The 26,828-nt window shown below is 41.3% G+C and overlaps 1 protein-coding gene across 13 annotated transcripts in view; it reads right to left on the bottom strand.

Moving 5' to 3' along the window:
* The window catches only part of EPB41L3 (erythrocyte membrane protein band 4.1 like 3), a 146,979-nt gene that overhangs the window by 8,870 nt on the left and 111,281 nt on the right, over window positions 1-26,828 (bottom strand). For 2 of the 13 annotated variants that reach the window (XM_039219343.1, XM_039219348.1), the window contains exons 8-14: window positions 26,589-26,741; window positions 22,576-22,673; window positions 21,466-21,641; window positions 17,992-18,212; window positions 8,871-8,924; window positions 6,129-6,164; window positions 5,216-5,407 (exon numbers count right to left, since the gene is read on the bottom strand). In XM_039219343.1, the coding sequence (XP_039075274.1) occupies window positions 5,216-5,407; window positions 6,129-6,164; window positions 8,871-8,924; window positions 17,992-18,212; window positions 21,466-21,641; window positions 22,576-22,673; window positions 26,589-26,741 (930 nt within the window). Of the gene's footprint in view, window positions 1-119; window positions 219-551; window positions 627-5,215; window positions 5,408-6,128; window positions 6,165-8,870; window positions 8,925-17,991; window positions 18,213-21,465; window positions 21,642-22,575; window positions 22,674-26,588; window positions 26,742-26,828 lie in introns of all 13 variants that reach the window. The other 11 variants (XM_039219345.1, XM_039219350.1, XM_039219344.1 and 8 more) reach the window with 7 other exon arrangements.

The raw sequence follows: 26,828 nt of genomic DNA, 5'->3' as shown, positions 1-26,828 counted from the left end.
TCGCTGTTTGTCTTACTCTGAAAACTTGAATCTAGAAATATGTGTGCCTTAAGGAGAAAAAAAATACAGATCAGCCTACATGTTGGTGCTGGATTAAATGAAATGAATTGAAACATAACCTCTAGGGTCGATGGGACAGTTTTCTGGAAAATGATTTGACGAGAGGTAACCACAGAGCCCGCAGAGTCTCCTTCCTGCATTTTCTTTATCATACTCGGCTAGTGGGAAAACCAATAAAAGTTCAGAACTTTCAAAATCAGTCAAGTTCATCTAAATTAGTATCACTCTATGGGTAATGCAGATAGTAAGAAGTCCCAATAATATCATTAGAAAGCATAATATAGTCACCTAGTCGCAAAAGCCATAAAGAATGATTGCTGATAACTAAAATCGTAAGAAAGTTCCTTTTCCCCCTCCCCAGAATCTAAGCAAAAATGATATACATACCTTAGTTTTAAGCAAAGTAGATTTAAAAAGGAAAAGAAAAACTAATGACACTGAAATTTGAAGAGAATTCCCTTTTGGGAAATTCCTTTATGTTTGTTTTTTACCTGAGACTCAAGGAATGGAGGGCTTTCTTGCTGCAAAAATATAACTTTCTCAGAAATTTCTCTTTCTTCTTTGGTCTGTTTGAATAAAGGGGGTTGGGTTGGAGAAGAGGAAGTAGACAGTTTCCAAAAAAGGCAAGTTAGAAAGAGAGTTCTTTCATTGTGTTATACATATCATAGTCAAATTCATCTCTTTCTGAAGAAGTGAATTATTGTTTATGAATTTGAAAAAAATGGTCTGAAGCCATCTCCAAGTTTAATAATTACTTCCAAAAAGTAACAGATTGTTTTTTGAAGCTCTAGTGTAGGACTCACACGTTTTCCAAACACAAAACACACACGAACAATAGAAAGAGTTCCTTGGCCTTTGAACAGTATCTAGGTCAGTTGTCTGCAAAACTGCAGAAGTGAAAGATTAAGATTAAAAAAAAAATTAAGTGAGAAACAGAAGTCCTCACTCTTACATGGGACAAATCTTGCTTAATCCTGGGCAAGGGAATGAACAAGGGCCACTGCACCAGCGACTACTCTGAGCAAACCCAGTCAAGCCTGCATTGCTGTCTTTACTGTTCCACGAATAAACAAAGGGTACTCAAAAGTTACAGCTTTACTTGAACTTCTGTAAGATGGTGAGTGACTCTAAAAAGTCCATTTCAAAATATCTCGGTAAAAAGTAAGTACTTCAGATCCTGCTTTCTTTAACCTGTAACATTAAGAAATGTTGAAGTAGACATGTCATGTTAGCAGCCTGCTTTTTCCTTTTACCTACTTTTTGTTGCCTTCTTTAGTATTAGTAGGAATTTCAAGTGGCAAAGTATTAGCCACTGAGCCTAACTCTATGCATAGCGTATACTACTCCATGGAGCAGTGAGAGAAAGGGTATTTAGGAAGAGAATTCTAAAAAATAATAATAGAAAGCTCAAAGTTTCTAGGAGAACAGAGCTTTTAAAGTAAATCCTATTGTTGTAAACAATATAATTTAGCGAGAGCTATTTAATATTCCTACATGTGTACAAATCTATCAGTACTACATTTAATAGTTTCCCTATAAGAGGTTGTAAGGGAGCATCTGGAATATTCTCCTGGAGGACCTACTGACAGATTGTGATAGCATCATTCTCCCATGCCCCCTTTCTGATGAGGAACAAGCAAGAGATTTTCAAAGGGGAGGAAAAAAAAGTCCCTAGCCTTCCCCATTTTGGAGAAAGGTATTGGAAAAGACAAAATGTACTATGTGGAATCATTACATATGGATTTTTGTTTTGTTTTGCTTTCAATTTTAGCCCTTTTTTTCATAGAGAAATAAGAAACAGGAAGGAAAGGTCAAAATTATAGGTACTTTTCAGAATACCACTGCTAGGCCTCTAATTATAATCACCGAACTAAAGATTATTCCTAAGATGAAAGCCTGAAAAAACCCAATAATAGCAGGAAAACAGTGGTTTTCAGCATCTCCTGGTATCTGACATCAACGAATTTCAAAATATCTTTGTCTTTAATTGAGTGTATCAACACTGTCTGTATTCGGGATGGTGTACGTCCGCTGAGAGATAAGGTTAACATAAGGGGACAGATCTTAAAATAAAATCCTATATGTATGGTCAACCCCAATTCAGTTTGGCTAAAGACAAGGGATGAGACGCCAGTAAAAAAAAGAATCAGTGTTTACTTTTAATACGGGTCAGAATAGAGTCAGCTGTGTACCCCAAACCTTTTGTTTCATTACTTAAACATTCATCGTTATATCATAACTGGGAAATAAGGCTTTTACTGCTGTGCACAATGTACAGAAGTGTTACTCACTTTCAGGGGATTAGGGATTTCTGTAGAGCCATAACACTCATTTCTCCCTGGGCCAGGGCTGTTCAAACGGCTGTGCATTAGAATTACGTGGAGAGGTTGTAAATAATAGCAGTACGTGGGGTTGCAGCTCAGACTAACTAAATCAGACTCTGATCCCTGCCCCCTTTATTTTATAAAGTAGGCTCCATGCCTCAAGCAGGGCTTGAACTCATGACCTCGAGATCCAAGAGTCGTGTACTCCACCAACTGAGCCAGCCAGGGGCCCCCAGACTCTGATTTAATAGATCCCAGGCATCAGTATTTTAAAATTTTTCCTGTAGGTAATTTTAATATGCACTTAAGAGTTACCCCCAAGGCCTGGGTCACAGAAGTCAGATTCAGAGAATGAAGATAACTCTCCCTATGTGTAAATAGATGATCATGGTGAATGGGGTTTCTCTTGTTTTTGTTTTTTGTTTTGGCCCAAATCGAGGCCCATTCAAGACCTGAGTAGCAAGAATAGAGCTGGACTGGAAAGCAAATGCACAAGTAGTGTCAATTCTAGTTATTCATCATAATTATGTTCAGTGAAATCACCATGAAGAGTGTTAGAGAATACTGAACCACTGGCTTTATGGGAAATACATGGTTAAGGCTTCTGTGAGCTTCTGGTCATGATACTGTTAACTGCTCAATACATAACCTTGTCTTACATGTGTTTCAACTGCTCAGTACATAACCTTGTCTTACACGTGTTTTTGTTTCAAGACTCCTTATTTAAATACATATTATTGATCCATTAACGTTGAACTCACCGTCAACAGCACTATAACATGTTCCTGAAGGAAACTTCTCTTAACACATGCATTTTTCCAAAAGACACACCACAGCCTACTTGTGCTTCGGAACACTAGCTAGCAGTTCAGTACTACCTTTGGGGGTCATATTAAACAGCAAAATCACCCTCAAAAAGGCAGCACTAAATAGGTCATAAAAAGCGCATTTGTTTAGAGTATGAAAACGGAAACAAGAAGGCAGAACACGGCCTTGTTCAACCCAAGCTGGGAACGTGCACAGTGAGCGACTCCAAGGTTTCACCACCCTGTGGGGGCCTGCAGAGCACTGTGAAAGTGCCATTAACACTGATTTCAGGGTTCCAGTGAATTTTAGCAAGTAGGCCAATGTCCAAATATGGAATCTGGGAATAAGGAAGATTGGCTGTGCGAAGCTTACATACCTATAGAACTACCACCTACACGAAAAAAGAAGATGTACTGATGCTGCATAAGTGCTAACGGGTATTGCATTTTGGTTGTGGTTTGGAGACGTTGAGGATTCAAGTGACGGGGAGGGAATATACCTTAGCAGGGACTAAGCCAAGGTGCATCAGAAAAGGCTGTCTCGGGAGGGATGTGTGGACAGAAGACACACCTGGAGCCCTTCACGTACCATACATCTCTCCTTCCTGTGTGTGCTGGGCCCTGCATATGGGCTTGGCTATTTTCCCAAGTTAATGAGGAGCTGCTTTGGGGTATCCTTGCTACTTCTCTGCTGTTAACTCCATATTTGAAAGTTGAACCCACTGGCACTAAAATCCTCATTTTATAGTAAACATCCAATACATTCTTAGAATATAATCACCACGACTAGCTCACCATAGAGTACTCAAGTAATCTGACTGAAACTGATGTGTCATGGTACAGAAATACTCTGGTCCCAGTACTTTTCATTTATTCTGCATACAGGGCCCTTTTCAATGTAATTCAAATGGATAGAGACCTTGTCACTTTTTAGCTGGGATTGGAGCTGTTGTGAACATAGTGATTGGGGTCACTTTTGATCAACAGCTTTCAAGGGAAGTTTAGAAAATGATCAAAACGAGTATAATTATATTCTTCTTTCCACTGCAAGGAGCTAAGCATTGCATATAGACTATTATTTGGAGGGTTTTTCTGCCACAAAGTCCTAAGTTTTAATTTTCTTCTGTTCTGTCTCAGCTTTCTGGACAAATGTCTTACAGTAAAGGAGCCTTGAGAAGAAAGAAGGTAAGCAACGTAATGCTACAAAGAGAGTTCTACAAAACTACTTTCTTTTGGAAGACAGGGAAGGCAAGATGATGTCTAACAGCTGACAGTGGCCTCACTGCCATGTGTGGGTCCCAAGGTGGAGGCCTAGAAGTAGTGTCAGTGGATCCTCACAGTCTGGTGGTACATTTCAGAGAGCTTTCCAACACGGAAGACTCTTACTTAAAAAGGCATTGTGGGCTCTACGCAGTCCATTATAAAATAAAAATGGATTATAAATCTGTTAAAATAACCAATGAGGCATATTTTTAAAAATGGGTCAAAAATCAAAATCCAATCAAACCCTGATTGCATCAGGGAAAAAGCCCGATGTAGCGTCTTCAGAGTTAAAGAGGTGCTGAAATGTGGTCAGCTTCAGATGAGTGTCAGTCAAACATTAGACAAATCCATACACCTCATTTTGCAACTGATGAGAAACATTCATGAGGTTTCAGATCATTTCTTAAGAGGCAGCAGAAAAAGCATTTTCAGAAAAAAAAAAAAAAAGTTCATTAAGACAGTATCTCAAAGTTTCCCAGCTGTGAAATCTAGGTTTACAGTTAGAATGAACCCATCGGCATGCACTGTGGTTCCCGGGAGCCTCCCTGTTCCCTCCATGCACCCTGTGGCTCTACTACTCACTCCTCAGCCACCGCATGCTTTCACTTTGCAGCCCTGACTATGTTGGTTCAGGGTATACACAGACAGGGGGTAAGGCTGTCTACTCAGAAGCCTGCCCACTCCGTTCCCCAGGCGCAGACCCTGCAGAGAGGCAAGGCTGGTGAACAGAAAACAATGGCGATGCAGAGCCTGAATACCGACCTCTTCGGGTACGAGCGGTTCGATCATGGGTGCGTCCTCCTGCCTGGCGGCTAGTCGCACTGGGGAGGTAGAGAGCCTCTTTTCCCATTCGTTTGTGATGGCAGTGTCTGTGGAGGTTTCTAAAAAGGTTCTTTTCAGCTCACTAATATTGGTTTGATGTTTCATCAGGTCATCTTGAGTTTTATCTAGCTCCTATATTCAGAACATAAAGAATCCAACGGTCAACGTTTTACATTTGCCTTCCTATCTGTGTGCTTTTTGTTTTTAAAGTAATGCCAATCTCATTAGTAGTCAAAATAAAAGAATTCTGATCAGGGCTCATGACACTACCACAAGCACTTTGGTGAAAATGTGATATTGCTACGGAAAAGAGAAGGAAAAAAAAAGCTCTAGTTCACGCAAGCATAAAAACCAAAAGCGTTTTTAGAGGCAAACTGTAGAGTGTAATTCACACGTAACCAGAAAAAATTAAAATGAATACACACAGAAGAAGGGATCTATATCTAGGAGAGAGGAAGGAATCAGAGAAGGCTGAGAAGGTAGCCCCACTTATTCACAGGTGAGAGCACACGGTTCATGCATCACTGTATGAGCCCACGGGTATGCCACTAAAGGAAATGTCAACACGCAAAAGCATGCACTGGTATATACCAATACCAACCTCTAACATAAGATTACTATGTTTGACATACACATTTTCACCCTTTATTCGCTTAATCAGACTATTCTGAAAAAAGTGGAGAAGAAAGGGAAAGGTAAGGGACGCGGTAGTCACGGGAATCAATGCCGTCCTCCACACTGCACCGACAACACGGTCACCGGCTACGGAGCATGCTGGAAGACTGAACACCGTAGACAGACAATGACTTATCACGCACTGGTTTTTGCTTTTGGTTTCTTTTTAATTTTCTACCTGTGCCTTGAGCTCTGCATCTTCCTCCTGGTCCGACTGCCAGCGTCAAGAAAGAGTGGGAAATAAAGTCTTACCATGTAATTGACTCTAGGATCGCGGAACTATGGTCTATATCAACTTGCTAAAAGGGGACGCTAGTTTGCTCTTGTATCCGGATGTCATTTCTTTTATGCAAGTGGCCACATTCTCACATATAATAGGAGACAGGAGTAAAAGATTCCTTGCCTGGTGGGTCTTTGACACTTTAACCTGGAGACTTTTAAGTGGGATCAGCGCACACTCCTAAGTGGGAGGTGACAGCCAGGGCCTGGCCAGTTGTCCTTAATGAACACTAGGAAATGGCTCAGGAAGTAAGGGGAGCCCCACTGAAACAAATTCACAAGAATGGTTTTGATCACCCAATAATGAGTGCGCCCTTGGGATGTATGAATCTTTATCATCTCGTAGGGTAGCTATTATTTTCCCCAACTTGTAGGCCAGAGAACAGAAGCTCAAAGACTTTAATATAGAGGTCCCCACACTTAAGAATTTGTTGGAACCCTAAAAAAATTAAAAAATATATATTTAAATAAAAAATAATAATAATAAACAAAACAAAAAAGAATTTCTTGGAACCTTGAGTTTCTTAAACCCATATATACTTAAAAATAAATTTGGCAAGGGAGAAAACTGATATAGTGTAAGTCAAGAAGTTAAAAAAAGAATCACCTACCATCAACATTACCATCATTTCTTTCAAATGTTTTTGAAAAATACATTTATCTAAAAGCCACTTCATTATCCTCATTTTTCTAATCTCAAGAACCTGTTTAATCCTCGGACTGGTATTTAAGTGCCAGTAACTAGGTAACCAGGCCACGGCACTGCACACGGGCAGGCAGGAGGAAGCCTGTGTCTCTCCCGGGGTGGGGGTGGGGGGAGAACAGGGGTGCACCTGACCCAGGGCCTGGGCTCTGTGCTACAGGAGCTAGCCACAGGGTAATTATAGGTGAGAACACAGAGACGCCTGAGCAGGCGTCAAATTAGTCTATTGTGGCCTCCGCCTCCTCATCTCCTTAATGGGGCAAGACCGCCTGCCCGGCAGGCCTCACCCTGCACTACTGTGGTCCTGGCTCCTGAGAGGAAGGAGGGAAAGTGTTTAAAAAGGGTGAGAGTGCCCAGGTAACTCTAACACAGTGCTGGCAACACACTAATTCTTAACTGTGTCGTGCGTTCACAGATCTTTAGCTTTAAGCTTTACAATTACCCCTGTGGCAGGTAAGGGTTTTGCATGCTTCAAATGTTATAGAACAACCTTTAAAACTGCTATAAAGTATTTTTTTTTCATTTAGGGCACATATTAAGATTATAATGAAGTTTACTGAGTGTGTTAACATGTAGCTACGTGTAACTAATAATTCTTAACAAAATCAAGATATAATTTTGTTATATTTGGCACAGAAAATCATTAACTCATAATAAATTTATATGTGGTCGCTTAAAAGAACCTGGATAGTTGTTTTACAGTATTACTTAAAAAAAATTTTTTTAAGTAGGCTCTGTGCCCAAGCAGGGCTTGAACTCATGACCTCAAGATCAAGAGTTGCATGCTATACCAGCCAGGTGCCCCTACAATGTGGTGGTGGTGGTGGTGGTGGTGGTGGTGGTGATGTTTTTCAATGCCAGTGCTATTTTTTTAACTTAAAAATTATGATTTCCAAACTTTGAATTTAACTCTGGCATTTTCTAAGGATGAAACAAAGGAGTTTAACAAGACTCCTTTTTAAAAAGTTTTCCTAAAGATATTTTCAATTAAGTATTATACAGATGCTATTTACATTTTTAGTTCCTTAATATCGAACTTTAGAAAAGACTATCCTACCTGGATGATGTAAAAAAAAAAAAAAAAGAAAAAACAAAAGAAAAAAAACTTAAACATGATCACAAAGTAAAAAAAAAAAATTCTGCTAGCACTTTAGGAAAGGAATGTTTTGGCTTCTATTACTATAGATATGGCTTTTATAGAAATTTTCATTACTGGTAGAGAAGATTTAAAAAGCAACATTAAGCACACACATTTAATGTATCCTAAAGAATTTATAATGGATAAATGATAGCACAGTATCTTTCCTATCACTTTCGATGTAATCATTAAAAAAAAAGTACTAATAGTAACTTGCTCTTTTTTTTTTCTTAGAGAATCCTTTTCTTTTAAGGGACCTAGGTTGTATCCATCCAGTCTACAAAAATAAGTTAAGAGAAGTATGATTCTTTTAATAATTATTATGTGCCGATTTGGGATTTAAGGGATTTCAAAATATGTCTGTATCTAGTAAATAAACTCATTAATTGTGAACCCTCCTCCTCCCCCATCATGGCTACCACACATCAACAGCCTCTCATTTGGGACAGGGGAATACATTTTTTTTTTTTAAAGTATTGTTGGTTTATCCAAGGGTTCTCAAAATGTGATCCTAAAATGGGCAGAGTCAACATCCCTGGGAATTTGTCTGAAATGCAAATTCTCGACTCCTACCGCAGACCTTCTTCTTGACCGAGAAACATGAAGATGGGGCCCTGCAGAGGACTGAGAGTTTGAGACCCACTGGTCTAGGCAGTAGAATATATTTAATTTTCCTACTTTCTAAGTTAGAACTTGGCTCCACGTGAAAAGCTAATATGCAGAGTCCCCGACCGCAGAGCCACCCTCACAAGGCACTTGTGTTAGGCAACTCCTTCCGACACCTGCAGCAGGATACCAACCTCAGTGGCGGTGGTTTCCCCGTCAGCCGCGGTGTCCGTGCGCTCGCTGTCAGTCTATTGATCACAGAAGTGACCAGGGTCCGGGAGGAAGGCAGGAATAGAAAACAAACCCATTTGGTCAAATAAGGCATGGCACGGGTCAAACAGTTCACTCTCTTTCTATGTGATCAGTATGCTACTACCTTCCCACAAGAATGCAGATTCAAGCAAAAGCACAAGAAAGGCCAGAGCTAGGCTTTCTCAGCAGAGCCACTCAGAGGAAGACCAGAGGCGCACAGCCTGCGGGAACCGCAGGAACTGCATCAGCCGAGCTGACTTGTCTGGTTTCGTGTCTCGGGAAAACCAAATTGTCGTTCTTCCCCCCCCTTTTAATTAAGCCCCCGAGAAAGGTCTCTTAAGAATGTTTAATGCATATAAAATTGACGTTTATATCTGTTTTTCTATTCTTGTAACGGGTCACATTTGAAAGGTAAGGTATAATGTAAATTTAAATAAAAAGCTACTGTAACAGTCGCTGGACTTTCAGCCCCTCATTTATATCCTGTTAATAATTCGCACCCATTTATGACCATCAGGCTGTCTGCATTACTTATTAATTATAAAAGGCACATGCCAGTGACTCACAGGCATATGTTTTATATGTGAAAACAGAACTCAATTTTCGAGGAGCAGGGTTAGCTAGATTTTTTTTATAGACTAAACGTGGTGTTTATGTTGCCCCACCCTCCAATATAAAGAAGTATCTCAAAGTACGTATGTAAACATCTCTTTCCAAAACAACCATTCAAATGATGCAACTTATAATAAAAAAAATAAAGGGCGAGAAAGAGAGACGTCTACTCGTAAACATATAAAACAAAGCACAGCATTTGACAGGGCCTAAGTTTTTTTTGTTTTATTTTTTTTTAATGTTTTTTTTATTTATTTCTGAGAGAGAGAGAGATAGCATAAGCAGGGGAGGGTCAGAGAGAGAGGGAGACACAGAATCTGAAGCAGGCTCCAGGCTCTGAGCTGGCTGTCAGCACAGAGCCCGATGTGGGGGTCGAACCCACGAACCGTGAGATCATGACCTGAGCCAAAGTCGGATGCTTAACCGACTGAGCCACCCAGGCGCCCCAACAGAGCCTAAGTTTTTAAGGGAGAATCATAATGGCATTTTTAGGATTGGTTTTTAAGCTGTTTCATAGAGGTTTATGATTTAAAACAAACTAGTTTCTCTGGAGTCTAGGAGCACCATCACCGTTGAAAATGGGACGTTTACATGCCAGAATACAATATTAACTGGCTTTCCCTCTGCAAATGTCAGCTAATCATTAATAAGATTCCCTTGAGCAAGGATGAACGATTAATATTTTGAAAACAAAAATCAAAACTGGGGGCGGTAAGCTTGGGAACCTGCCTCTTCAAATCATCTTTCAATCCTGACAATAAGGAATGTCAAGAAGGATGACAGGGACAGTGTGATGTTCACATCCTCCTAACTCTGCCTAGGCTGACTTCTTGGCACTGTCCCGAATTTTCATTTGATATATTCCTACAAGAAAACACGTTAAAAATTCATGTTTGGTACGTGCGCCCGAAGTAGCCAGCTACCATGCTTCAGTAGAACACAGCTCCCAGGGGTTTGGTAAAGAATGTGTGCGGGCACGTTTTCATGACCTGTCTTGGCAACACCTGGTGGGGGAGGGGTGACCATTAGTTTTCTCTGAATGGTGATCATTGCTATGGTACTAGCATGGCGTCACTGACTGCCAGCCTAGGGAAAGGCTGACTTGACTTAGGGGGAGAGAGATGGGTTATTGTTCAAGTGTTCGGACTAACTCCAAGAAGCCTTGGGCTTTCAAGGACAAAGAATGACCTGTGTGTCCTGTGCTGACTAGTTTTGTGAAACACTTCCAAAGGGCTTGGAAGTATTTCTCTCTCCTCCTACATACTTTCCCTTATGGCTTTAAAATTCACTGAGGCATCTTGGCTTTTAGACTACAGTCATGGTTAAGAGTGGGGAATCTGATGTCAAACTGACATGAGCTCAAATCCTTGCTATTTAAATTTGTGACACACTGGACATGTTTCATATTTTAGTCCCAATTTCCTTTCAGTAAAATGGAGAAAGTAACAGCCCTATCTGTATCAGGTAATGGATATTTAACATCCAATATAATGGATATTGGATAATGGACATATAATTGGATATATAATATCCAATATAATGTCTGACACATACAGACCTGAAAGTGCCTACGGTAACTGTAATATGTTGATATTATTATATGCTAGTATCACATTATAACCTTATATAATTATCACTACTGCTTTTTCTAGCTATACAAAAAAAAAAAAAATAGTTTAGGCCATATCTAAAGTCCCTTAGATTCTTACTGACTCCGTAGCCAGTTATTCAATAAATGTAGTGCACAATCAGTAAATAGTTAATAAAAGGCTGAATAAAGCAGTTTTTATAGCAACTGCTCATTATATGACTGAATAAAACTACAGAAGGTACAACACGTCACAAACTATCAGATAATTCTCCGTTTACATAACTTAAAATGTGAAAAATCGGCTGATCAATTCATTTTTCCTCCAAATTTGAATCTTCTTCATATTTTGAAAAAATCCCTCACAAATTAACACATAATTACAATCTATGGTACGGTGGGCTAAATACAGCTCATGTTTCTTGACTGATGATGTAACATTCTGTTCCCTTTCTCATGTGACCATTCCTGAAGGTACAAAAGAGAAAAAATGATCGGCCAACAAGCTTTATAGTTGAAATGATTATGCCTTTTCTCCACTGGGGTTCGCTCTTGAGAAAGGAGGGAACTAATTAAGCCACTGCAAGATGTGAAAACCTGAAGCAGTGATGGTAGAATATTTGAAAAGCCATTAGTAATTTTGCAAAACGAACATGACACAGCTGAACCGTATGCTACACGAAATCACCCCGTTTAGCTGCCAAAGTGCTTGAGGCCTGGAGACTAAAACAGGCCATGTAAACAAATGGCTTTTTTTTTTTTTTCTTAAATGGAATGACCTACATAGGAGTCCTCTGGCTCAGCCTGACCCAGAGCGCACAGCTCTTAACACTTGGGGTTAAGAGAAGACACTGAACAGATGGCCACATGCGAAGTCTTGTGTCAGGAGAGCTGTCGTGGTTGACCCAGGCTGGAAAGGAGGGCTGAGGAGACCGTGGCAGCTAGAGCTGGCTCGCAGTCGCAGAGGTTTGCAAGGACAGGGACAGTTATCTGCTGGAAGGCTCCGGTCACGTGGTCCCTGGCTTGCGCCGGGTAACCGCTGTGATTTGTTTTGCTGATGTAATGCAGACATGCCCAAATTTAACATTAATTTTCATGCACTGATTACAACAAGATGTACACCCTGGATTAGGCACAAGATCTGTGTGGTTTTCTACAGAAAAGTTCGGTTATTTAGATTTCAGAAAAGCATACAATGGCAATCTTTTTTGGTTTATGTTAGCTTGACGACTAACTCCTTTGCTAAAGGCAAAATATACTTCCAGGTTGGAATCCAGCGCATACTACGGTCTTTAGAGATAATCATGTGTTCTTAATGTTGTATGTTCTAGTCCTACATTATTTGATAATATTGCCTCTATGAAAAAGAGTGATGGTAAAGGCTAGGATTCATTCTCTTAAAATATTTTCCACAGAAGAAAATTTAGTTCTGTATTAAATATATATTTGGAGCTAAGCAATATGATCTAAGAACCTTGATAAAGGGTGAAAAGGGCCAACTTTTATTTAAAGCATCTATGAGACCATTTCCATTTTTTTCCCCTTCTGCTAAGAAATGGTTGTAATATCACTAAATATAGACACACACCTTGCCATTCTATACGCTCACAGGTGCCCCTCAAATTATGATTTCTAGCTGAGCTGAAAACTGAATAGATTTTCCTTTTTTTTTTTTTTAGTGTTGCTTTGACTTTGTGACTTTTTTTTTTAAATGCTGGGAGTGCTGGGCTTGTCTCCTGCCACAAAAAGCCTTGCTCTGTGAGAACGGAAGAGCTGGAGGGGCCTGGGGAAGGTGTGGGCAGGCGGGTGGGTGACAGCCGGGCCCCGAGTTGGAGGCTTCTGTTCTTCTCCCCTGCGCTCTGTCTGAAGGGACTGCGGGGCTGTTCACACAGCTGTGGCATCATGTGACAGGAGAGCAGTTATGAGGCAAAGCTACTGGCTGCTGTGTCAACTCACCCGCTGGCTGGGGTAAAGGGCAGGAGATGGACAGGCAGCAGGTTTGCTAAGACAGAGGCGGAAGGCCCCATCCTTTCCGCCACGGAGCACATGCTTGGCTGAGAGCCACAGGTGCCTCTCCAGCCTCCCTGACCTCCCCAGACTGTCCCCCTGTGGGTGTCGATCTTTCGGCCCACGCCAGTATTGAAAGAATCGTGGCCACCCCGTCTCTGCACTGGTGTGGTCAGGGCGACGAAGTCTCTGCCTGTTTTTACAGTGTGTGGACATCTTAAAGGAGTTGCTTCCTAGGTGTGAAAACTGCAATCCCTTCGGGTCCTCCCTGCGGCCCTATCGCTGACTGAGGTCACGAGGGCCTTCTCAACTACTCAAGCATTTTTCTCTGACCCCACACGCCCTTGGGATCTGCCTGGATCACCTGCGTGAGTCACAGCGACAGTCTGGCAATGACAAAAGAAAAGCATCGTGGGGACATGTCAGAATCTGCAGGGAGGAGAGGCATTTCCAGTTTAGGGGAGCTACCCCACACCCCGATGAGGATGACACCCCTCCTGCGATGGTCACTGCCACTCGCCTTGAGTATCATTATGCCAGGATGCGTGCAGCTAACGCTCCATAAACCTGGGTCAAACTTATTTCTCCATCCTCTAGGTCATTTACTTTACGAAACGGTAAGCAACCAGAACCGTTAACCTAACCCGGATTTTTTAACAGCGCTCAGGGGTTGTTTGAAACTGACTTCTGAGTCCTTCAGCATCCGGAGAATTCAGTGGGTAGCGGAGCGATTCCGGGCTGGGCGCAGGCTGCTCCATCCACATGGTGTTGTGCCTAACCCTGGGGCCGGGTGGTACTCCCCGACACACAGAAACCTCTCACATGTCGGCACAGACAATAAATGAGGCTCTGAAAGGAGGGCCGCTAGTGCGGTAGGCGCCTAACACTGTTTCGGACCGAAGCCCCGACCACGACAGGGAAGTGTGTTCTGTGCCGAGGTACACACCTCTTCCTCTGAACTGTCACTCGGGTCATTGTCTAGTGAGGCACTCAAGGAGGCCGCCTTGGGCTCCAGGTAGCAGAGGCACATAGCCAGAGGGAAGGAGAGAGTGAGGGCATATGGCACTGAGAAGGAGGCGGAGAGCAGAAAGAAAAAGATGAAGAGGAAACAGGGCACGAGGGAGGGTGAGCGGATCGGGAGGTAATGCTGCAGGCTCTGGGGAAGGAGGCTGGTTTCCGACAGGTTGGGGAAAGAGAGGTACCCATCGTCGTCTAGAAGAGAAGGGAACGACTCCGGGAGCTGTAAGGAGAAGGAAAACAGAGTGGTCCCTTTGCCGGTTTGCTGTCTGTAGCTAAAAGCCACATCCTGGTCCCCTAAGGACGGCTTCCCTTTGCGGTCAGAGTCCGGGGCAGGCTCTCCGCGCACGGCGCCTGTGGCCGGCTCGACCCCCGGGGTCTGGTGGTCATTCTCCTTACACCTCCTTCGGAGCTCTGGGGGGGATGCGGGGGGACGATGGGCTGATGAGGGGGAAGGGGGGCATGAGTCAGTGCCAAGCCCAGGTGACTGATGTGAAAGAGACAGAGAGAGACAGAAAGCAGCAAACAGAGGTGCAAAAGGACAAAAAGAAAACTGCAATTAGTTACTTTTCTTATGGGTATCAATATAAAATTGTAAAACAAGAATTTTAGCACTAGGGTTGTTCATGTATTTAAAGTATTCAAGCTACATGCCAACGATGCCACGAATGGCTACCGTTTCCCCATCAGACCGTCGATTACAGGCTGGGCTCTTTAAAAAAAAAAAGTCAGAACCGAAGATATTGGTGGGCAATCTCAGAGTCTACATGTTTCACACCATCCACAATGTTTGTTTAGACTCAACACCTCTAGGAAGTTTCAGGGTTTTGAGAGCAAATGTTAACTCTCGGATAACTACTTAAATCAAGACTTTCAATAACGTCTCCTGATCTCCAGCTAACAGATCTGTTACTAAAGTTTGGTTGATTTGAAAAATAAAAATGAATCCAAGTTTTGATTATTTAAAGAAAAAAATCTTGAGCATCACCTTTCCTTGCTTAGTCAATCCCATCCCAAACGGGTGGGTTTCCAATCAAGAAGTTTCTGGCCCCACTCCCATCTGATCAGCAGTGCCACTCAGGGAGTTTGACAATTAGCAATTTAGGAACTTCTGCTCCACACAGAATTGAGGTTCCTTTGAAAACTTCTATTGGGGCTCCCTTCTCCATGATGCAAACAGAACTTAAAACTCAAATGAAGGTTTCAACAGGCTAACTAGCAAAACACCATGTGTTTTCTTGTGAAACACATCAGCCTTTACCTTTGGACTATTTGTGGTCCGTAAATGACAGAAAGGTACAATCTCCCAGCCTTCTAGTTTTTCTTAGCTTGTAATCTCTATATGTAACTCCCCTGGTTGGAGTCCTTAACAGAATGAATGATAAAGGCAGGCAGCCCCATAAAAGTGTCCCCAGGGAATTCATGCTTCTGCAGGGAAAGAGAGGCCCCCTTTCCATTCTCTCTGGCCCCTGTGGCCTCTAGAACCACAGCAGGCTTCCTCTCTGTAGGTGGTGGAGGGCTGCTGTGCAGGGGCAAGGAGGGGGGAGGGTGAGGGAAGCAAGCAAACTCCCCACAGGACCTAGCACAGCTCAGAAGTTCAATTCAAGGTCACACAGAGCCTGAAGCTAGACTCCCACTGCTCGCTGTGACACTCTGTGTGTGTACGTGTGTGTGCACATACACCTGTGTTTTGCCTAGAGACTTGAGAGCGTGGAAATTACCCAGCTTGCTTTCTAACTCCCAATCCTCACTTGGTAACTATAAAGACAGAGGGTAACAACATGTGCAAATAAAACTGTACCATGGATATATTAGAATTTAGAAGTGTCTCCTTTTAGGCACTAGACAAGTCTTTTCTCAAAACTCACATCTGATGTGAAGCATTGTGTTTTAAATAAACATGACCTTGCACAAGTCTCATTCAAGCGAGAATAATATATAAAACGTCCACGCTGACTTCTGCCTGCAGACTATGGTTCCCCTGGTGGTGGACGGCTTGCCTGGTCACCTGGGGCGATCATTAGCCTGGGAAACATTCCTCCTCTCAAAGCAACCTAGGGGACCAGCCTTTTTAGAACTCTTTTCAGTACTACTTTCATTTTGGTTAAAAAATGAGTACCCTCTTTGTTACTTGTTGAAGATGGAGAAGAATAAAATGAAGGTTTAGTTTTCCATGCTGCTTATTCAAGTGGTTTTTCAAGGACAGCTCTGCCCTGTAGAGAAGAAAGATGGCCATCTGCCTACCTAAGCACTAGGTCAGGGCCACTGCCTTTCTGAAGGCATTTGGGTCAAAGTGCTGGCTTCTCAGAGATTCAGACTAGGAGAGTCACAATTTTTTGTCCTTTTATTTTCCCATGGCATAAATGGCAAGGGGATGATAGTTTAGTGCTATATTTTATATAAACAAATCTGTGGTCTTTTCAAATTAAATAAAGAGACAGAGCCTGGGTCTATTTTGGGAGCAAATTAAAAGTAATTTCCTTTAACGTGCCACTTAATCACAGTTACACATCCATGAGAATTGTCAGCTGGCGGGGGTGATTTCAGGAAATCGTGGAAATCGTCTGCTTTTCACGCATACTACCTTTTTCTCACGTCCTATTCAAAAGCTGCCTTGACTTAATTGGAGGGTAAGAGTGTAGAAACAAAATTCAGAACAAAGCATGCTTTAACAGCAAAAGCGATCCAATATCCTTGCTGTCATCTCCTATCATGTTTTTATTTTTGTGTTGGGTAAATAAATGATCTTACCTTGAAGAAAATGATGGATAGGGTTTCACGTGGAAAAGTCTGACATAACTACCATATGTTGGGGATCTACTCATCCCTATGTAACTCTTGTCCAAAGGAGCATTTTTCTTTAGAGACCCACGTGAGTCCCAGCCACATAAATCTATGTTTGAAGAGCCCAAGTTCAAAAGAACACTTGTGAGTCTCATCTAGGCAAGTTTTAGCCTAACCTGTGAGCCACACAACATTTTTATTCTGCTATTTTACTCTGTACATTCCAGGAGCCGCTCTGTTTTGCTATGATCATTACCCACAAAAATCCCAATATGGGTTTTTATTTATTTATTTATTTACTTTTAGAGAGCTGCTCTGCTACTTATATGATCCTGAACCAGAAGCAGATTGTCTACAGGTTTCCTGACTTATTTTTCCAAAAAGTTGCTTTATAATTCCAGATTACCAAAAAATAAATATGCCGTAAGAAATACTGGATGAAATGAAGTTTAAAAAATATAATGAATAAAACACCTTGGAGAAATTGCTGCCAAATTCACCTTCCCTCTTCCCTTACAAAGTTCTGCTTTAATATCTCTTTTTAAAACATGTCTGCTTGCTACTTTGATGATTAGATTATGGTCACAAGGTTAAGAGGGGTAACAGTGTATAAATACACAGGCTATGGTCACTCAGTAACTTGCGCTCATATGAATGGCAATGTGGTTACTGGACAGCTAGAAAAATATACAGTCCTTGGGTAGGAGAATGGGGCCAGAAACAAAGAAAATAATTTTAGTGATAGTTCTGAAATGTGAGCCCAAAGAGAAGTGTCATATGGCACTAAATATATCTTTAAGGTATACAGACAGGATGGCTGTTGAAAGTCTTACAGAGCTCAAATAAAAATTTTCAAAAAGTTAAGGAAAAATCTTTCAGAAGAAAAAAGTCGTCAGAGGAAATGGCAATTTAAAAATTGACCACACGAACGTGACTAATGCTGAAATAGGAGTTACCCTAAGTCTGATGAGCACATTCCTGGTTTCTAGCCTCGGAATCATTAAGTAGTTTATAAAAGTCTAAGCAAGCTCTCGGAGGGAGTCTGGGAGATGTACCTTTCCCTCGTGCCGTACTGCTGCCACCGGCGTGGCTTCCTCTGCCTTTTTCCGTCTCTCTTCTTCCTCGTCCCGTTCCTCCTCGGCCTTTTTCTCCGGAGTCACAGTGGTGATCAAGTTGGTCTGAGAGATGCCCTTTGTTGTGGCGTACTGGCCAGTACCAACCTCTGCAGCAGACACAGAATCCTTCATGTATATTTCATGGTTTTCATTCACTGACGCTAAAAGCAAATATAATTGAAGAAAAAAATGTCTGAAATAGTTAAGGCAGAAGACCACCACCAATTATCCCATTATGGAAAAAAGTAGCCCTACCCACGTTTGTCTGAAAACTCCAGAGCACTGCAGGGACGCGCATCGAAATGCTATCAGAGACTCAGCTTTCTGCGTCTTCTACACCAGTGTCTTAAAATTATTTAAACGCTCATCACCTGAAGCCACCAGAGTAATTCTCAGGCTCTCTGGTGAGGATAAGCGTGAGCGTGGATGCGATGGAGGGGTTAAGAGGCTGGGCTGCTGCAAGCCTGTTACCCTACAGAGTAACTGGCTGGGCACCGGCACCAGGCACTAGTGGGCAAGTCCCGCAACTAACAGCAGTATTTGCAGCAGACAACTGCTCTCATACACTTGACTTTGAACGAATCTTTGGAAGTGCCATTCAGCAAGGAGCACTGAATTGGGTTCTTTAATTACAGTCATTAGTAATGGTTAAAGAGTCCATCACTCCTACAATATCAAAGTCCCATGGTTGATCATGAAAATTAATGATCTTGGTGGGATTATAAAATTTGGAGCGATTTTACAATCTAGATGGCAACTCTGTTCAGCTGGAGTGTGGAAATGTTTTAATTCTGACTGCACTTTAAACAGACTACCGTGATATGCATACACTCATTCATCTCTGGTATTTTGGGAAGACAAGACAAATGTTGCTAATGAAATCCATGCAGATGTAAGACATGCAAACACAAAAGGTAGAAGACACAGCCTTTCATCCCCGCTAAAATGTCTTAGTGAAAGATGCTTAATTCAGTTATGTTTTTAAAATCTGGTACTCATTAGTTTAGGCTGTAGGTATATACAACTTATTTAAACTTATAAATGATGCTTTTCAAATACACAGGAGCCAATCACGGGAAAAACATAATCAGCTTCATAGTTTAGGAAGTCTAAAATGTAAATGGAGAAAGATATTATAAAATGCTTTTATAACAGCTAAACCATTTCATTAAGATACTTTCACTAAGATATTTTATATTTCCTCATATTGATGAAAGAAAGCTCGTGTGAGACGCAGTTTTCCAATGGGTCAGTTAGGCTGTTCTACATAAGATGCAAACTTGCAAAAAGCAATTTGTGTTCCATCATGCAGCCAAGGCACCCCACTCGGCAGTGCAGAAAACATACTGGAACTGGCAGGACCCCAAAGAGTGAGAGACAACACATACTAACATCACTTTTGGGCAGGGAGGAAGAGACAGTATGGTATTAGTACATTTAGTTCACAATTGTCTTCTGTCTTGTCAACAGTCATTATCACATGAAAGGTCATGAGGAAAACAACATTCACAACAAATGTGTTCCCTTGGGTACACATCACTGAACAAAGTGGATGAGAGCCAGGGAAAAAAGAGGTGAGTCTACAAAAGTTCCTTCAACACTGACTTATGGAATACACAAAGAGTTTACGGAGATTCTCTAAAGCAAAAAGAAGAATAAATGGAACAAAGCAGTAAGAAAAACTTCAGTGTTAACGTGAATATTTCGTTATCTTAATTCAGCCCCAAACGGTCCTAATGAACATTGTACTCCGGAAGTTTAGCTCCACGTTAGAGATTTGAAAAACAGGCAACTATTAGAAAGTACAGAATGGTTAATTAAGTTCATAGGCCAGCTCACAAAAGCCTACAATAATAATTATGAATGTAATTATTATTACACCTATAACAAGAATGCTTTAAAACGTGTCTCATTCACTCTTTCTTTGCAAAGAGACTTCCTCCCATATTAGGGATGATGATGAAAACTGAGACCTGGCGAATTTAAATCATTTGCTGGGTGCTACCCAGATGGGCTTTTCTTCTTCACCAGTTAACATACATAATATAATGCTAATGACACAATTTTGACTTCCTCTACAAACTGTTTATAAAGGATTCCATAGCAAAAGGCAATCTTCTAAAGCAGAGGATGCAGGAAGTAGGTCACCCCACCAGCCACACTGGGCTACAGGGAAAGGGGAGAGAGAGCCAGGACTATGGTGAGCGGTGGCAAAAATGTGAGGAGGAAGGTGATCCCAGACAACGGTGACTTCATTATTTTACTATTTTAATTTCACAGGTTTTGCCTATTATTAAAATTGTACATACGTGCTAGAAACTTATGCTTTTTATATACACTGTATCTTCTATAAGACAACTAATGTCCAGGTAGAATTAGAAACAGAAACTTGGCCATGGGTCACTTTCTTTAATTTTTTTTTTTAATGTTTATTTATTTTTGAGAGAGACAGCATGAGTCGGGGATGAGCAAAGAGAAAGGAAGACAAAGAAGCAGGCTCTGGCCTCAAGCTGTCAGCACAGAGCCAGATGTGGGGCTCGAACGCGTGAATCATGGGATCACAACCTGAGTCCAAGTCGGAGGCTTAACCAACTGTGCCACCCATGAATCACTTTCTAAGTAAAGTATTATTCCAGCTGCCATGTGATGTTGAAGGAAGCCCATCTGTGCATAACCACGGACAGCAACACAAAACTGTCACATAAGACAAAAACTTGCTAAAAACTCACTACTATGTCATTTCTTAGAAATGTTATTTACGTGATTCTCTCCCTGTGTAACTTCCACAATTTGCCTTAACGGTGGAGAACGTTTACATGGCAATGCTCTCCCAGTCCATCTGGTGCAGTAATTAATATTAACAGGAGGATTTAACTTGGAGCCTTTGGATCTATCATTTAAATGCCATCCTTTCTACCGGCTATCATGCACTGACTGGTAACAGTCGCATTTCATCCCTGAAAATTCTGTAGAAATGGAGATAAATTTAACTTATGGTCTTCCTTCTGAAATAAATGGACTGAAACAAACCCGATAATCATTTAAGGTCTGCCAACAAGAGACCCAAATTATTTACAGAGTACGTGACAACTGTATTTAGAATGAGATCATCTTTCTCTACATTCAGGGTGCCGGCTGATGAAAGCTATGCTCTTCATTCCCTAAGCACCATTCTTTTATGGAATAATTTTATGTAAATATACCAATAACAGACATTAGAATCACATAGGCACTTTTTTTTTTTTTTTTTGGAGGGTGGGGGTTACAACTTGCCACTCGGTCACAGACCAAGGAGTGCTTTTGATTTCACTGTGGGGGATCTACGGTTATTGAAAGCTTGTGATGGTTTCACGCTATTTCTGGGTAGCCACTCATAATTATTATTAGTAGTAAGGATTAGGAAGTGATGCCTACCTCCATCCAAGCTGCGAGACATGGTATAGCGTTTGCTAGATGAGCGTTCGAAGTAAGGAGCAGGACGATCTATCAATGCACTGGCTCTTCTTGTTTGGGCTTGTGTTCTACCACTGTAACGGAACTTGGAGCCCAAGGTAAGGAATTTCTTTGGAGGTGCTTCTGGTAACAACAGTCTAAAGATATTAAAGAAAAAATACCAGAGAGACTATTGAGTCAAATATTAAGAATGCCATCTTAACTTTTTTAGTCAAAGGTAAAGTGTTTTGTATGGTTAACATATAAGATGTTAAATGAATGTTGTTTAAAAAATTTTTTTAATGTTTATTTTGGAGAGAGAGAGAGAGAGAGAGAAAGAGAGACAGAGAGAAAAACAAAGCATAAGTGGGAGAGGGGCAGAGAGAGAAGGAGACAGAATCTAAAGCAGGCTCCAGGCTCTGAGCTGTCAGCACAGAACCTGACTCAGGGCTCGAACCTGTGAGCCGTGAGATCATAACCTGAGCCGAAGTTGGATGCTTAACTGACTGAGTCACCCACGTACCCCAAATGAATGTGATTTTATAGGGAAAAAAATCAATTCTCACAGGTACATGTCAAGCAGGGAACTGTAGAGAGGCTATAAATACAATGGGGGCCAGCTTGGACTCCATGAACTTTAATGTCCCATGCGACTGAAGAGTTTATGGTTCTCTAAACCCAAAGAGCAATTAAATAGGTGATCTTAGTGAAGAAGAAAGGTGATAAAATTGTTATTTTGTAGAAACAAATCTGATAGTCTGAGTACTGTATGTAAACAAAGGAGCCCAGCGTATTAAGAAATGACTGAAATGGTAAGGAATGGAGTGAATCCTTGACGTGGACATCTTATAAAAATAATGAAAGGGCGCTAAAGGTAAAAAGAAAGGGGGGTAGATGCATAAGACAAATTAAGGAAAATCCTTCACTCAGAAGTTCTTTTAGGATTTCTTGTCAAGAAACCTGGTGACAGTGAACTTGAAGGAACAGAAAGGATATACTTCCACATTCTTCTTCCCAACCAACTTTTTCAGTAGAAGTGATTCCAATCAGTCTAAGTCTTCCTGAGGAAGAAACAAAATCATCCTTACCTACCTGAAAAATGTGTGATGCTCAACACATACTTTCCATAAACGCTTGGCAGCCCGATGGTTTGGTAGCTTAAACCCGATTGTGCTTTCAAATTGTTCAAACTAAATGAAGAAAAAAAAAAAAAACCACACAAACCACATGTTGAGTAGTAAAGGCAAGAGTGCAATTATAAATAACATAAAAGAAAATAATTTACAAAATCATGCCCCCTCTCACAAGTGTTTTCCTTTACTCACAAAATCAAGTGCTCTCTGCAGAATTCACGCTATACACATTGACTCGTTAAAAGACAATCTTGCATTTATTCTCCTTAACATGCTGCAGACATAGATAACCACATTATGTGTGTAAATGTTTTATGTACGAGTAGGGATGTTATGGAAACTGAATGCAAAAAGGACAGTATCTGGATTTCTTCCGGAGGCCAATTTGTCCTGATCTCGTTTTTAAGTCTCATTTTCATGGTGTCTCTCGGACACCATGACCAGAATGTACAGGAATATACCAAATGTTTAGAGTCGGCAGCATTTTCAGGATGACATTTTCTCCCCGGATGCGGTCAGAAAACGTGCGTATCTCCTAGGTAGCTGATGACCTGGTATCGGATTTGCTGATTGTTTACGCATTCTAGTATGCATTATTTGCTATCATATATAGATCACAGGTTGGGAGAACACAATTTCATTTCTTGCAGCATGTATAGCTCAGATGAAAGGAATCTTTCTTAGACTCAAAGGAATCTATCAGCTATTTGATTTCTCAAGGCGAAATATCTGACTTCCTGAGGAATGTTTTTTATTATTATTGCAAATGTTCAATATTTTTTAATTTTCTGATGACGGTATGCATCAGGCCACCAGAGGGCAATCATTTTAAACAGTAAAAGCTTTCCCAAAGAGCACAAAACAACCAGACTGTTGATGCAGTCAACAGAAAAAAAGTAATTTATGTACCAAAGAACCAAGAAGAGGGGCCTTGAGCGTGGCCTAGGAGATATAACTGTGCTTGGCTTTTTTTTTTCTTTTTAAAATTTGGTTAATATTTATTTATTCTTGAGAGGGAGGGAGGGAGGGAGGGAAAGAGAGAGAATGAGCAGGGGAGGGACAGAGAGGGAGAGAGACAGAGAATCAGAAGCAGGCTCCAGGCTCCAAGCCATCAGCACTGAGCCTGACACAGGGCTTGAACTCACAAACCATGAGATCATGGCCTGAGCTGAAGTTAGACACTTAACCCACCGAGCCACCCAGGTGCCCAACTATGCTTGACTTGTTTCTTAGTTGAGCAGGACTAGGTGGTGTTGGGGGCAGGGAGACTGGGAAATACATCACAAGCTGCTCCAATCACAATTGCCCCTCCCAATTTTTTACTCACTTGGGACATTCACGTGTAGGAGCAGTTGTGAAAGTCGCTATTGGCCAAGAGCCCCAGTCAGTCAGCACACTAGAGTATTCTGGATCGTGACTAAATCATCAGTTTATTCATCCTGCATCTAATGTGTACCATACGCTTGCTTGCTGCTACAAGAAGCCAGGACGATTTTCTTACTGCTGTCTTCCTTAGACCAGAGATGACCCTGCGCTTTTTGAATGCTTCTCTATCTCTCTGTGCTTTGTACCAATTTCTCAACCTCTTCAGAGCCTTTGTGCCACCACTCACTTTTTCTTTCTTCTCAGCCTATTTACGATTGTGAGAAAAAAAAAAGGTGGGAGTGGGGGACAACTTTCGTGAAGCCTGCCTTATGCCTGAACCACAACCCCATCTCACTCCTTGATGAAGGTCAGGAAGGAGAAGCCTTGGCTACTCCACCCCTTACTTCACTGCAGCCTGGAAGGTGCTCCCACCACTTTCTCGAACTCTTCAGTGGAACAATGGGCTCTGTCAAGTCAATGCACTTTTCTTAATTCTTAGCCCACAGGTCTTCTCAGTAACATTTGGCCCAGCTGGTTAAGCACGTGCCCAGCATCTAGTCTAGTCTCCTTGTCACTTGTGACTTTTTGCCCCTTTTCCCACTCTGGCTGCTTTTCTTCATCTCCCTATGTTCCTCTTCTGCCTACTCCTCTCTCTCAAAAAAAGTGATGTCACCCAGGGTTTCTGCTTGAGGGTCTCTTCTTCTGTAACTTCCCTTGTTCTATGGGTACCTTATTTCCTGCCTGAGGCCTTGAACAGAACAGATGCAATTGATGACTCCTTCAAACTTGTATTTCTTACTATGCAAGAATCACCCCCTGAAAATGTCTCCAAGGAATTTAACCATTTTTTCCCCCTGAAATTCTCCCTGTTTTCTCCTCTGATCAATAATATCACATCCGTCAACTTCACACATGCCACGTGCAGGCCTCCGAGGATCACGGACTCCTCCTCAGCACCTTCCTCCACCCGGTGTCCAAGCCCTACTGGTTCTGTTTCTGAAACCTCTCACAGTTGCGCCTTCCATTCTATTCCCACAGCCTCTGCCCTAGTTTAGGTCTTACCACATCACTGCTAAGCTGCTGAGTCTCATTCCAAATTATTCGTCTAGTCTATCACGTCCTCTTTAAAACCCTCCATGGCTCACTACTGTCTCCTGACGCATTTCTCCAATGTTCCCAACCGGGCGCTCACGGCATGTTTATTCCATGTACGCAGAATTTTATCATATGCGCGATATGTATCACGATGACAGAATTCTTAGTATGCAAGACTGTTTCTTTGCTAAACAGAAAGTTCCTTAAGGATGGGGACCAACATGGTGCCCGGCAATAAACAGGTGCTCACTTAGTAAAGGTTGATGAACCAAATCTACATTGGTTATAAGTTTACTATGCAATTTTGGGGAATTATAAAAAATGAATTTCAGGTATTTATGTGAAAAGCTTACAGATTATTTCAGTCTTCACAGACAAATTTGACTTTATATTTACATTAAACAGGATTCCTTGCTGTATAGTCTGATTTTAAAGTGAGGTACAGCTGACATATAACATTATATTAGTTTCGGGCATATCACATGATGATTCAACTGTGAGATGATCACGGTCAGTTTAATTAACATTCATCACCCCATGTAGTTACATTACAGATCTTTTTTGTTGTGATGAGAACTTCTAAGATCTACTTTCTTAGCAACTTTCAAATATACTACACAGTATTATAACTATAGTCACCATGCATCACATTACATCACATGTCACTTGAGTTTTAAATTACATTTTCCACCAATGGAGAGGCTGACTTTGAAGACAATAATTCTGTATTGTACCAGAAAAAGTTCAGAGACACAGATGAGCCGCAATCTTAGCGCTCGGCCTGCCTCCATTAGATTATGCATGACCATTAGAAACTGGATATATTTATTCATCATCTATTAAACAGATAATAGGAACTATTTACCACTTATTATGTGTAAACCACTTTGGAGGATATAAGCAGTTCAGGATGGTTGTGCCCAAGGAGCAATGATTAGTTAACAATTTTGATTTTCTCATCAGTCTATCCGATTGAAAGAAAAACGCAGAAATGTACTAGGCTATGAGACACTTACGTAATTTACCTTTGGTGTCTCTGGCTGTAATCTTTCTTGTGCTTTGATCACATTATCGCTAAGCTATTCATGTTAGGGTGCCAACAGATTTGGAGTACAAAGACAGGGCGTGGACACATAAAACAGGAAGAGACAGACAGGAAGAAATCTATTTTTTATTCACAAAAGGTTTAGCACCTAAGAGTTTCTTTTATACTGCAGTTGGAAATATACAAAACATTATTCACAAATCCTGATTTTACACGAAAGTCTTCAAAAATAAAAACTTTTCAAACTTTTCAATCTATGCAGTGGGACGACATTAGAATCAAACCATTAAAAAGAAGAGAATATTTACTGCTGCTTATTGGAAAAGCTTACGACAAATTCTTTTAGGCACGGAGACATAACTCACCATGTCCTGTGATGTTTGGAACTTGGGTGCAGGCAATTTAAATTTCTGTATGCTATCAGGTACCCTTCTTCTCAACGTACATGCAGATTCAGGGGTACTTACCTCTCCCGGCCGGATCTTAATGTAAAAGTTGTTCCGTTTGTATGAAATTTTTAGAACCTTTGGCCAAGCAAATCTGTTTATTCTCAGTCGGTCACGATATATCAACAGACCACTTGCACAAACTCCTAGCATAATTTCTACTCCTTCAGAATCCTGGAAAAGAGCACCAAGAAACAACGGATCAGTATTTCACTTACTTCCACGGACAGCTGAATAGGGGATTTAAGCTTCCGTGAAGGA

Source organism: Hyaena hyaena, unplaced genomic scaffold, assembly GCF_003009895.1.
Source record: "Hyaena hyaena isolate Hyena2069 unplaced genomic scaffold, ASM300989v1 scaffold_812, whole genome shotgun sequence".
NCBI classification, from domain to species: Eukaryota; Metazoa; Chordata; class Mammalia; order Carnivora; family Hyaenidae; genus Hyaena; species Hyaena hyaena.
The sequence above is the reverse complement of the archived record's forward strand: the minus strand, read 5'-3'. Positions and strand labels throughout refer to the sequence as shown.